Consider the following 13,967-nt stretch of genomic DNA (forward strand, 5'->3'; position numbering starts at 1 on the left):
TTCTTTCTCAACCATAAGAAATGTACTGCTACAATTGTAATACTGGTTATTGAGTACAAGGCATATAATACGATAAGTATTATAAAGTAGTACTGTAAAAGCATGATATGGTTTCTAAGCCATAAAATATTTAAAACACATTAAATGCATACAGTGATAAAATAATGACTAAAAGTACTCAACTGGTGCTTCTAAAATACGCCTACCCCGGTGTACCTAACCTAGGTCTAGTACGAGGGAAGAAGTAAGTGAGGTGTAGCTTAAGTTTAGTATTCTTTGCCAAGAATCTATTCCAAGTATTCTCTTAAGGGTCTAATCAGCTCTGTACCTTGGTTTTAGAATGAAGGAGGTCTTGTATCTCTCTCTCAGGACTCGATTTCCCAGCAACCCGCAAGGGTAGCCTGGAAACACTGGAGCTGGATTTTTCGGCAGGAGAAAAGACAGCGTCTCTCAGTGAGTCAGCTGGAGGGTCGGCTTCCTTCGGCACTTGCTGCTGCAGGGCGTCGGGCAAGTAGTTAGTCGATCTGCTCCAAACCACCGAGTGTTTGTCTGGGCAAATGTAGGCATATTTATACCTTGAAGGTGCCGAGTTTGAGGTATGATTGAACATAATAACGTCATCAAAGACTCAGTTCTTTGAAAACTCCATGATTTCCTAGATAAATTAGTATTCAGGTGAGGGGAAGTCCCTAGCTGCTGAAGACGGGTTTTTCTAAGAAATCGTTGTTGATTCTGGGAACTTAGTGGAAGTAGCCATGCCGTATTTGGGCTGCATAGGCTCAGTCTAAATATGGTAATGATTTCTATGCCTATATAAGGATTGGGTAATTTATACCTATATATGGGCATGAATTGGGAAAATTACACTAGGGTCCTAGATTCCTACACAACATTGCAGTGATAAGAAACAGTACACATGTCCTGCTTTTAAGTACAATGCACCTGGCCTTATGGACAATAAGGTCTACTGAAGGGTGATTTATTCATAAGTAAAAGGAGGGATTAGGCTTGTCAAAAGGGGTTCTTTTAGCAGGTCAAGTTTGTAGATTTAAACCTGCACAGGTGAGCTGCAGCGGTAGACCTGCATTCACAATGCCACTGTAGTAGGTATCATTATAAGCGCTGCCGTCCACTGGTGACATTTAAGTTTCAGGACCTGGGTACACCTTGTAACCTATACTAGAGACTTATTTATTATGTATTTATTTATGAGTTTATATAGCGACTGGATACACCCCCTGGTGTGTCCCCACGCTATTTAGTTGTAACTGACAACTCCGGGAATCCGTAATCTGCCTATCATAGATAATCATTGTCTATTGTGTGAAGAGCCATGTTTTTTGCTGAAACCACTCTCTGATGGCTCCTCCCTGAGGGACACGGGTAATGCGTTCCAGCTTTTTGCTGCCTGGTAGCTGAAAGATCGCGCTCCCATGCGTGTTTTTTTGATCCTTGGGACTTTAGCCAGATGTGTCCCTGTGGATCTCAGATCGTTTTCGGTCTTGTAAGGTGACAGTAGGTTCTGCAGGGATGTGGGGCCCTTATCCTGCAGAATACGGTGCCCGAAACATAGTGCCTTAAACGTGATGCGTTTCTGAACGGGCAACCAATGCTATGTCTCCAGTGCGTTCTTGGAAGACGCTTGTCTCTGCAAGTTCAACGCCAAGACAGCTGCTGCATTCCGGATTGATTGTAGCTTTTGCAGTCCCTTTTTGGTTGCACCCAGGAGCATCATATTCCCGTAATCTAGTCTCGCTGTGACCAGAGCATGGATCGGGGGTTTTCCTGGCAGACATAGGAAGACTGTCCAGAGTTTTTCTGAGTATTTTTAGGATTCCGAAACATTTTCCTGTCAATCTCTTGATCTGGGTCTCGAAAGACAGTTTGGAGTCTATCCATACTCCCAGAATTTTTACCTCAGTCTTCGGGGTCGGGACTGGTCCTAGAATTGTTGGCCACCAGGCCGAAGACCAGATGGATGGATTTTTTGCCTATTATTAGTATTTCGGTCTTCTTGCCATTTAAACTCCGGCAATTGTCTGCCATCCACCCTGCCAGATTTTTCATGCAGTCTGCAAAGCTGAGTTTGGGGCCAGGGTGACCACTAGCTGTGTGTCGTCTGCATATGACACAATTGTAACGCCATGTTTTTCTACAATCCTAGCCAGTGGGGCAACGTATAGATTAAAAATAGTCTGGCTCAGAATTGAACCCTGCGGCACCCCCTGTGCTAGAGAAATTGGTTTGGAAATATACGCAGATTGTGACTCTTGGAAGCTGCGGTCCTGCAAACAAGATATCCAGTCCAGGCAGCCCCATCCACACTCCCTCTTCTGAGTTAGTGCATTAGCAGCTTATGTGACACCATATCAAAAGCTGCACTGAGATCTAATAAGACCAGCGCAGTCGTCAGCCCTTTATCCACACTCTTCCGTACTGACTCAGTAGCATAGAGCAGTGCCGTCCCCTTTGAGTAAGTTGGTCTGACGCCTGATTGAGTGGGATGTAGCAAGTTGTTTTTTACTAATACGTGAAATATGCGGGTCAGGAGTACAGCCAATTTTGTGTGTTTTAGGGGGTCAGCGCACACTTATTAGGGCCTGGTGAGCATAGTCCCCATGCAGAGATTAAAAAAACAAGCAGTACAACCCTAAATAATTTGGGGTGATGATGCAAAAAGTGGCATTTTTCTAATTCAAATCTAATACATCCAAGCCTGATTCTACAAAGCGAAAATTGCCCTTCCTGTAACTTCAAGTGTGTGCTCTACACACAAAAAAGTGGCAAATATGGCTTTCCTTGGTAACATTCTGTTAGATGACACATGTAAGACAGCCACTTGGTCAATCTCACACATCTTCACCAAACACTGTTTTGTGGATATTTTAGCCCGTAAGAAAGCTATGGTTGACAAGACAGCCTTAAGCACCTTGTTTCAGACATCTGCGTCATTCACATGCTAGCCCCTGTTTAAAGGGGACACTGCTGTACAGTCTTTGTAGATCGTTTATTTGCATTTCTTGTGGACAGGTAATGTTACATAGCATATAATGCTGTAGATTCACATGTGCCCATCCTCCTCCACAGAATTGTGTGGCTCTACATACAGATCTCTTCTCTTATTACTGAATTCATTTTTACAGTGCACGTGATGCACCATGCAGCCTTCACTTGCCATTCCTTAAATACTCGCATCCACTTTGCGGAAAACAATGTAATATGGAGTTGATGCCCATGCACCTTGCTCTCGAAGTGTGGAGTCACAGTACATCCTGCAACTCAAAAGCCTTGCTTGAAGAAAAACAGCTTGCAAATGTCTGAGCCCAGCAGAAGATGGCACAAATATGCTGCACTTTTGAATCTACAGCATTATCCGCTACAAACCGATGCCTACAGTTAAATAACCTTTTCCTTCCTCCCTTTATGTCCACCTTAAGTTTTACTGGAAATTAATTTGAGGCTAAAATTCAGCATTTATTCAAATCCTTGTTCCTTTTTTTGCAATGCTATTTTTCAGTCATTATATCAGGATTCGATTCAGGGATGAAGACCTGGCAATTATCACCAAGCACCACAGTTTATTTCAGTATTGCTCCTTGCTGCACCCTTTCTCTCCATTCTTTAGATTTTAATTCCACCATTACAGTATTCCCTCATTCTTTCTTTCTCTCTCTTTTCATGTGCTTCTTGATGAATTTCGCAGTTGTTCTGCAACATTTGTTGTTTGATTTGATTCACCAGAACCTTTTCCATATCGTACTTTAGCAGTTTTGACCAGATTTTGGACCCAGCCCTCTTGTGCTGCGCACATCTTCTCAGGCTGTCTAGCAATACAACCCTGGAATTGATGTACACCCTTGCAAAGCTTTTAAATGTTCTCATTTCGTTCAAAAGTTTCAATAGTCCAAAATACTGGTATTCCACAATTTGAATTTGAACATTAGAATCAGCAGCTCTTGCTTCACCCCTATTATCCACTGCTTTCACAGGTTGTTTAATATTACCAGTTTTAGGTCGAGCCTAGAGCCAGCGCACATGCTCTGCTCTGCGAGACTTGTGATTGAGTAGCGAATGGAAGCCCTGCCCACTCTCCGCCTATATTAGCCATTGACTTGAGTCATTGTCTGTCCTAACTGCTGCCTACTGATTTGTAAATAGGCTTGTTAGTCCCTCCTTAGCCTCCTCTTCATTTGCCACCTCTCATGGCGTCTGGCCCCTTTACTTCGGCTGTTACACAGTACATGTTATTTAGACTGTGGGCACTATCTTCTTTATTCAGTTTATTTTACTGCAGGCCCAACGTGCTTTGGGTCCTTATTTTCCCCCTCCATCCAACCCTCCCGTTGTCGTGCCTTGTTTAACCTAAGTTGTCCATGCCTTCTCCCTCCCCGTCACCATACTGCCCGCCTTCCCGTTGTTCGTGATACCTTCCATTTGCAATGTAATCGGTCTCGCATTTACGCGAGTTTGAGCTATTGGCATTTTAAATGACAATGCCTTTTATTTATGTTTTGGTTTTTAAATCATAAATTAAGCGCATTGTCATTTACAATGCCAATAGCTTAAACTTCCATAAATGCAAGACCTATTGTAAATGCTTGTAAGCTTGAGGATTGCATGTAGCAGAGCAGTGACGCTAGCTGCTAAAGCAGAAGTCAGAAATGTCCATGTCTGTTGGTTAAGTCAGGTAATCTCTCCAGCAGCGAAGAGCCAAAAATGGGGATAGCAGCCATCAACATACAGTTGTGCTATGCTGTAGGTGAGGGCTTCTCAACTAGGGCCTTCAGCCAGAATGAAGTTCCTGGATCACATTAAGGTAGTGTTGATTTACATGGCCCTTTATGGTAAAGAGACAGCAAATGTCAATCACAGGTTCACTGCTTTTCTTGGGTACTTCCGCTGTCTTATTGCTCCACTTCAAGCACGTATGCTAGACAGTTAAACCCTGGGTCTCCATTCCTTCTGAGATTGTGTCCTGGTTCTCATTACTATTTGAGCAACACTAAGTTCATGCCATGGCGAGGTTACTATGCCTGAGCTTGCCACCACTCCATATGAGTATCACCCTGAGGAAGAAAGATCACTTCTAGGCTTTTCATTGTAACTGTCCCCTGAATCTTAGTGTGCTGTATTCTTCATATGCCACAAATCCCAACACCAGCTGATTCTTGTACCTTATTGATGTCTAGTGGAACTAAGCTTTTCTGTAGCAGGCTCTGAATTGTGTGGACCTATTTTGCTCTGGCTGTCACTGCTCACCTCTACCCCAATCAGAAAAGACTTGTATGGATAGGTTGCTATATTTCCTCTATTTTTTTGTTGAGTGCATGTTTTGAACTAGGAACCTAGTTAACTGAGAAAAACAACACAGCAGCAAGTTAGCAAAATACATGCATTTTAGGTTTAAATCTTTTTATTGAAAATACATGCTTTTTAAGAGACCACTTGAACTGAATAAAACTTAAGAGACAACGTATAGCCAAGGGAAGAGAGTTCCAAAGATGTCTGTCTAACACAAGTAAAGCTCTAACAGCATTGCTTTCCTGCGTGGTGCAAAGAACTTTCAGAAAGAAAAAAAGACACCAGACCATTATGGAAGACACTGTACAAGAAAGCCCTGTCCGTTCAGCGGCAAGGATTTTCAGTTGGAGAAATCCAGTGGCACAGTACTTTAGCAGCTGTGACAGTGAAAAACAATTGTAATTGAAAGAGTGTATACTTTCTTGATGATGGAACCATGGTTGGAAGAGGGCTTAACTGAAGGCGCTAGGTCGGAGGACCAGCAGTTGTTAGAATCTGTTTTTCTCCTTTCAGTTACAGAAAGTTTATAAACATCCAGATGTTGGTTCAATTCTAAGCCGCCTAATGGAGATGGGCGACTTTTGGTTGAATTGGGAAACATCCTTAACCACGACTCTGGAACAATGAGTTCCGGAGTCATGCAAGCCGAAGGATGACTTGCAAGAACAATGACTTAGCCTGAACCACGCATGTGGCTGGGCAGTCCCGAGGAGCGACGGGGGAACAGGGGAGGTAAGAAGGGTTCAGGGGTGGGGAGGGAGGGATGGGTGTTCGTTTTTAGGGTTGGGTTCAGGGTAGATTTTAAGGGGTGGGGGTTTGTGTTAGTTTTTAGGGGGTGGTAAGGGTTGAAGTTAGTTTTAAGGGGGTAGGGGTTGAAGTTAGTTTTAAGGGGGTAGAATGGTTTGTATTTGTTTTTAGGGGCTGGCGGGGTTCCTGATAGTTTTTAGGGGGTGGGAGGGGTTTGTGTTAGTTTTCAGGGAGTGGGAGGGGTAAGTGATAGACAACCCCTCCCACCCTCGGAAAACTAAGTTTTTAGGGGTGGTAGGTAGGGGGTAAGGGGTACATTTTATGGAGTGGGAGGGGTTAGGAATAGATTTTAGTAGGTGGTTTACCATGCATGCCTTTATCATCTGTGTATCTTCTTTTTATAGTTTTAGTAGCAACCTTGTTTAAAAAGTTTGAAATGACCTTCGTTTGTGCTAATGAGTACTATAAACATACTAGTTTATTTCTTTTTTAGTGAATTGAGTAGAACCATTAGCTTGTCCTCGCCCATTTCTGTAGTCTTGGAGACTGCAGAGAACAAAATTTCTCAAAATAGATATTCGCCATTTTCTTCAGAAGAAACGAGTTGCCTCTCCATTGTTTGATCGTTTTACTGGTACTCTTAAAACCTGCTTTCTCAACTAGCTAATTCTTACTTGTTTAGTGTGCTGACTATATCTACCATGAAAAATACTGCAACTCAAAGAAGGGTGTAATATTTCATTTGACTGAGTAGCAGCCACGTAGCGTAGTTCAGTATTTGGTTTCAGTTCTCTTATCGGGCAGGGATTTCTTATTTTATGTTTGTATGTTCAGTCCTTTGCGGGCCCGCTTCATTTTACACATGCATGTCGATGTTTACGTAACTGCGCGCGCTCCGGATCAGTGGAAGGAAATACAATCCCTTCATTCAGGAAAGCTTGAACGAGAGCGGAAATCCTGTCAATATTCCAGGACTGGCCTGTCTGGCATCTGGTACATTTCACCTTGTATGATTAAAGGCAGGGTCACATTCCTGACCCCCGGCGGGTCCCCCAGGCTCTATAGAAATGGTTAAATGATGTCAACATACTATATTGAGGGGCACGTTCTTGCTACTTGCGATCCATTCATTGGAGTGAGTTTATGTGCGCGCGTGAAGGGTTTGTGCGCCTTATCACGGGAATATGGTGGTCATTTGCAACTCTGGGTTTAGCGCTTTGTGAACTGAACACGGCCTCTGGCTACAGAAGCACAGTTGATCATAGCGAATAAGATATGCTGAATGAAGAGAGAAGTATTTTGTCTGGCTGGTAAATTAGAAAAAGGCATTCTATTTAAGAGGGGTTAGTATGATGAAAAGCATTAAACGAGGTTTTGAGCAAACCATGTTTCTCCACCGCAAGCCAATGGAGTGCTTTCAGATGTGAGTGAGAGGTCGCACTGTCAGTTAAGGACTAAGATGAGTTGGAGAGCATAATACTGAACATTTTGAAGTATTTGAGCTATTTTGGCAGTCCCGGAACAAGGAAATTGGAGTAGTCCAGTGTAGATGCTCTAGTGGCCTGGAAGTTTGTGGAACTCAGAGGCAGGAGTGGAACATTCTTTTTAAATGTCTTTTAAGGAAGAAAACAAGTAGAGGAAATCTTGACAATGTGGTCTTTTCAAGTGAGCTGAGACTCAAAAGTAACCCCTAGCATAGCTGCCAAGGTTTCAGATTGGTATGTGTAACGTTTCCAAAATGTCCGTGTAATTATGAGTGACAATTCAACGACTATGAGTGACATTTTCTGATTGAGCCAGGGTTACTGTTGCTCAATGCATATAGTTTGTAGAACAAAGAGATACATACGTGCATCCTGTTAGAAAACAAACTTATGCCAGTTTTCTGTCGTCGGGCAATACATTTTCATAACTTAGTCCTTTCAATATGGGCTCTGGATCTCTGATGACCCCAGGTGATGTCACTGCCGCTGAGGCCCTTGTCGTCCGGTACTGACCAGAATCCTGGCTCCCACCTGTTAAGGTAACAGTCCCTGACTTTTGGGTTCATTCTGGACTCTTCCTTTATTCGATAGGTTTACATGTTTCAGACTCCCAAATACCCTCAGGGCCCCGTCTCTTGTTAAGGAAGACAATCCTGATCGTAGGTGGCTGCTGGAGTAATTAGTCTCCTGTTGTGGGGCCGGTTTCCCTGACCTCTGGTTCTGCCTCACACCTGCCTAATCGGGGCCCCCAATATTCTGCGTGGCTGACGCTTCATCATTTTTCGAAGACCTGCATATGTTGCCTTTGCAACGTTCTCAACTGCCTCCGGTCTTGCGTAGCTTCACCTTTCTGGAGCCTGTCCAGTAGTGCCATGGACATACCCTGCATGAGCGCAGCCATCTTGCTACTACGATCCACTGTACTGGCGAGGCGTCCGACCTAGGCGATGTGTAGAGGAAAACACGGCGCGTAGATATGACGCCATCTTAGATGGGAACATTCTGGTTCTCTTTGGACTTTCTGTAGCCATCTTACCATGGTATAGCTTCTGGGTCTGTTAGGCAACTGCAACTGTATTAGACTGTATTCCCATATTGCTAATTCCCCGACAATAGACTTCAAGTGTGTATAACTTGGATGGTGCACAGAAATGATTCAAGCGTTATCTCCCCGAGTTTTTTTATGTGTTATTTGGGTACTTCTATTCCTATACTTTGAGTCGCATCCCAGTTTTAATAGGTTTTTGGTATTGAGCAGGTGCCTGGTACATTCCAGGGTTTTTGATACTGTGAAGAAGCGACTTGTGGCACGTCGACATTTTAGCAGTGTTGCATTGTAGCACTGTGCAGACTGAGCTGTAGCAACTGAGCCAGAGCCCCCAAGCCTGCTGGAAGCAGCACACACCGAGCTGCCACTGCAACTGTAGGTGCATTATAATAGCAGCTTACAGCGTTTGACAGCTGCGGTCCTATAATGTGGGACATTGCATTTTCAGTTCTGTGATGTGGACCACCATGCTGCAATGCGTTAGTCGAACGTCTGATGCGTGGTACTTGGCAGGGCTGCCCTAGGTTGTACACAGAGGAAGTGGCTCAGGGGTACTGATAATCTCAGTGGGACACCTGTTTGCGGCCTACACCAACGGTTGTCAAAATCAAAGATCTCCCCTTTGAAGGAGTTTGACACAACGTGTTGCAGTTTATCCGAAGCACGATATCAAAGAGACCCACTTGATCGTACATTGAAGAAGGGAGCTGTTCGCGTCAAGGCATCGGCTTAGTAGCGGGTCGTTGGTATAGGCGACACATCTGAAACCGAAGGAATGGGTCAGACTCAAAAGGGAGCACGCCTACATTAAGATGAAACTGTGTGGGATTGAGGGCAGAGCCTTGAGCAACGCATATGGCTTTAAATAGAGAAACAGTGACAGGCTGAGAGTAGTTAGAGAGCAATTCAATCAGGTGAAACATGTTGAAGCCATGGTCACACACCCAAATCTCTCAGAGATGTGCCTGTAGTATGCGGTCAGATCAAAGTGCCTGTGATGAGTGTAGTCAAAATTGCCAGCCATTGGGGAGTAGAGAAGACCACCTTGATGTTTGGGAGTTGTAAAATGGGATTACTATAGTAGACAGTACGAGCGGAACAAATATGTTTTCCTTCTGCGATTCAACCACTTTGGCAGTGGTAGAAATGGTGAAATGTCACTTTTTTTTACAGTGGTAAGGTGCTTCATAACACCAGGGGGAGGAGGGAGTTGCCCTGTACTGAAACACTTGTTTAAGCAAGATGGAAATATGATGGACAAAACACATTTTCGTTGCTAAACTCAATAATAAAAGAAAGAGCCGGAGAAGAGGTGCTAAGGGAGTCAGCCACTTTATCCACCAATGTCTTAGATGTGAGAAGCAAAGGTAGCCATATTTGACTCATAGATGTGGACCGCAAATTAAAAGAAAATGGCGATGATCAGTCCATGACAGGAGCAAGTGAGGAGATTGAGAAATAATAACACTAGGTCTGGTAATAGGTTAGATCAAATGTGTGGCTTTTGTTTAACTTAGGACCGTTAATGACTTATTAAAGGTTGGAAGTTGACCAAGTATCAGTTAAGTTAATAGTTCAGTATTCTGGACGATCATCAATGTGTAGCCCTTACGTACTAAAATAATTTGATTTGCATGCAGGTGTTAGAAGTGAGATTGGTGAAGGTTTTAGAAAACTGGACAGCTTAAAAAGGTGGACTGTAAACAAGAAAAGTTTTTATAGTGAATTTCTATCATTCTCACTCATACTTAGAAGTCTTACTGGTTGTCCAGAAAGCACTAAATATAGTCTTAGACGTTAAGGTACAAGCAGACATATTTACTTAAATAACCAAATATGGTCCAAATCCCGACTGCCCGGTTGGGGGAGGACAGTGAAAGCTCTCATTTGCAGCCGGCCACCCTATATTGTGGTTTGTCTTATGGTTTCTTTGGTAACACGCCAAGTAGATATCTTCTTATATTGTAGCAATGTGTATCCTGTTTTTGGTTACTAAAAATAAAAGTGACCAAATTTGGTATTTGATTACCAATTGATTGCATAGAATTATGTACCGAAATCTGTATGTGTGTATTTCAGGAGTTGTAGACTGCATATTTTTAGAACACGGGTTGTTTTATTAATTGAAGGTTTAGTTGTTGCAACTTTCTTTTTTCCAGTGATCTCAAAAGCAACATTATAACTACAATTGAACCAGGAACCTTTGTGGGGCTTTCATCACTGAAAAGACTGTGAGTATTTTCCGAATTTCTCTATGCGTTGTGAAAATGATCGTGCTTTACACTTATGGCCAGTTTAATTGCTTCTGTTGTGGCTTATGTACTACCATGCGAGAGAACCACTGAATAATCAGCCCTGTGGTTGAATGACGGGGCAAGAGTGGTGCCCCGTCAGCTGCTGCATTGCAGTTAGGATAATTTTTAAAAAATGCCTATGACCAAGCACAGAAGTGGTTGCGTGTACAAAGCAGGTTTAAGCAGGACCAAGAATCTTTGGTCTAAACTCTGGCATATCGACAACTCCCAAGATTACCCACCTATCCCTCATCAATACTCTACATGTGTAAATATGTAGAAGTGAGTATTTTTCCCAGCAGTCTCCCCAGCACACACACACACCTGTACCTGCCTCCTTAGCGTAAAGAAAAATCAAATCCGCCTAAGGCTTAGCACTCAGCGGCTTAACATCATACATGCCTCCTTTAAGAAGAGCTTTGTACCAGACTTCCTACAGAATAGTCAAGCTCATAATCTCTTTAAAAAAAATATGTGGATACAAACAATTTCACACCGTTACCAATCTCTTTGTTCTCGCCAGAATGCTTTTAAAACTGAAATTGTTATTTTATGGACAATGGGTTGTCCTGTTTACTTATTTGACTAGAGCAGTATGCATCTTTCAACAGTATTGACCTCAATATTCAAAGTGAGAGGCTACAAATAAAACTTTGTATTGAGGATTCTGTACTGTAATGGGTTTTATTGTGTCTTAGAAACAAGAAAATAGACAATCATATGGGCAGCAGCTTCTCTCCTTTATACCCCACCCTGGATGGTGGACCACAAGGGTTCATCCTCATTGGCTTTTAACCTATATAAGGAGTAGCAATTATACTAATTACCATGCAAAGCGGATCTAGATTTCAGTCGAGATACAGAGGCTAACATTCTGCATTAATCTTTTAATGCTACTCCACATAGCCACTTTAAAGTATGACATCACTGTGTTGATTGTTCAAGAACATAATACAGTCAGGCTATAATAGGCATGCATTCAGTACCATCTGCCTCTTTTACACGTGGAGAAAGTTATTGGCATGTATTAGGAAAGATTTGCAAAACATATGGTAAGACAGGCATTCTTGTTGAAACGAGGAAACCGGAAACAGAATGAATGGACAGCAAACTAGGATAATGAAATTCGAATAAACTGGATAATAGACACAGTAATCCATTGCTTGGTGTTTTCCAGGTGATTGTGTGGTAGACTTCTGGATTATTGAAAATTGTCTGAAATAAAGGATCGCTATTAGATCAGACTTTTACAAGTAAGGGTTAATTGTGAGCCAAGCAATCTACAAGACTTGGGCTTTTTTAACATTTCATTAAAATGCATACACTTAGCATTGAAGCACAGAATTAATGAAGTATTACTTTTTTAAGACTTCATTCTGCTGTACATAACGTATGTGTGTGTATAATGATATCTGTATGTATATGTATGTATATGTATATGTGTATATATATATATATATATATATATATATATATATATATATATATCTCTCCTACTGGCGGTCGCCAGTAGGTAGTTATAGTTAGGACCTAGTTTCCATAGGAAATCCTCAACATTCTATTTGGATTAACTTTGGCCCTGGTGGATGAATCTTTGCTAATTTCTCAAAGAAGATGGCTCGGTCCGCTGCGCTCCTTCCCTGAAAGTCTGGGGGGGATTGGTGAAGTGGGGGCTGAGATAAAAGGGGGGTCCCAAAACGTGTTTTCTCCATGTTATTTTCCATAGGACGTTTAGACACGGCTACAGGTCGAACGGCTGAATGGATTTATAAGAAATTTGGCAAAACTGTAGAGTCCGGCTCGCAGATTACGCTTTTTTTGGAATGGTGTAAATCCGTTCAGTAGTTGCTGAGAAAATTAAAGTTAAAGTCAATTATATATCTACGCGCGAACGGGTGCGCGCACTCAAGCGGCTGCGCGCGAGCGGAATTTTTTTTTTGCTGCGTGACGTCTGTTAACGTTCGATTCGAAGGAAATCAGGAAGTGTTGACCGCCATTTTGTCACTGCGAGTAAATATATTGTTCATTTCAAAGCGTTGGAACATGGAAAGGGGAGAAGGTAGAGATTGTTTTGCTGCGTAGGTTTTCTCAGGGTGTGCAGTAAGGCCCTTAAAGGCGAAAATATATATATATTTTTTTTTTTTAAAGTTGCGGGGTGCGCGCACTCTGGCGCGCACACCTATTTACAAGAGTGTGAAAATGGAGATAAATCAGAAGTTTGAGTGCTTTGATATAAGGTGGCTCTGAAAAGAGCCCTTGTGTTAATTGAGTTTTTTCTGCATTTATAAGTAAGTAGCGATGCAGAGCCTGATGTTGCAGAGGAAGATTCTGTTTCTGCCTTCCTTCTTACCTAGTTATGGTTTTTTCACTCCCACTCCAGGCTTTTAGTCTGTGGATGGAAAACCATGAACCTAGACTCACCTATGAAAATCTTACTATTGATGCTTGACTGAGGCCAAGGAGATCAGAGTGCATGTCTGTGTAAGGTGATGTACCTCTGGGGAGATGATGTTACGTTTAAACGTAGCCCCTGAGTGCTTAGTTTGGTTCTGTTCTCTGTCACTGTTGTGTATTTAGAGCCCCAAATACAAAGGCTTGTTGTTGCTTGTGAATCCCCAAGTGTATATTTGCCCATACTGATCCATAACGCCCCGGCCTATCCATGTCGTAGGCCGCAAGAGTGGGCGAAACTCAGCTGGCCGAGCGAGACTTGGGGAGGGGGCAGGAGCCAAGAGGAAACAAGGAGGGGTTTTCATCATTTGGGACAAAAAATAGTTCTAAACCAATGAAAAGTTTTATTAACAAGTCACATGACCTGTTATGCTTACGTTACGCGCTCCGCGCCGCGCCCCGGATTGCTTCCGGGAAGCTGCGCTTCGCGCCTCGCGCACCGGAGCACTTCCGGGTGCGCTAACGCGGCGTGTCATATGACGCATTATGCAACAACGCGATACGTCGTTGGGGCTCCACCGGAACTGATCGAATTGGTAGTCTACAGTGTTTCTGGATGTTTCAGACTGAAGCTGGCGTCAGCATGAGAGCACCCCGTGGCTACGTCGTGGCCATTCCGCGAGCAATCATGGCAGTCGCTCC

The 13,967-nt window shown here is 43.0% G+C and overlaps 1 protein-coding gene across 2 annotated transcripts in view; it reads left to right on the top strand.

Annotated features, from left to right (window-relative positions):
• The window catches only part of ADGRA3 (adhesion G protein-coupled receptor A3), a 499,756-nt gene that overhangs the window by 154,213 nt on the left and 331,576 nt on the right, over window positions 1–13,967 (top strand). For both annotated transcript variants that reach the window (XM_078678405.1, XM_078678406.1), the window contains exon 3: window positions 10,740–10,811. In XM_078678405.1, coding sequence (XP_078534531.1) covers window positions 10,740–10,811 — 72 coding nt within the window. The remainder of the gene's footprint in view (window positions 1–10,739; window positions 10,812–13,967) is intronic.

This window comes from Lissotriton helveticus, chromosome 2_2 (genome assembly GCF_964261635.1).
Source record: "Lissotriton helveticus chromosome 2_2, aLisHel1.1, whole genome shotgun sequence".
In the NCBI taxonomy this organism is placed as follows: Eukaryota; Metazoa; Chordata; class Amphibia; order Caudata; family Salamandridae; genus Lissotriton; species Lissotriton helveticus.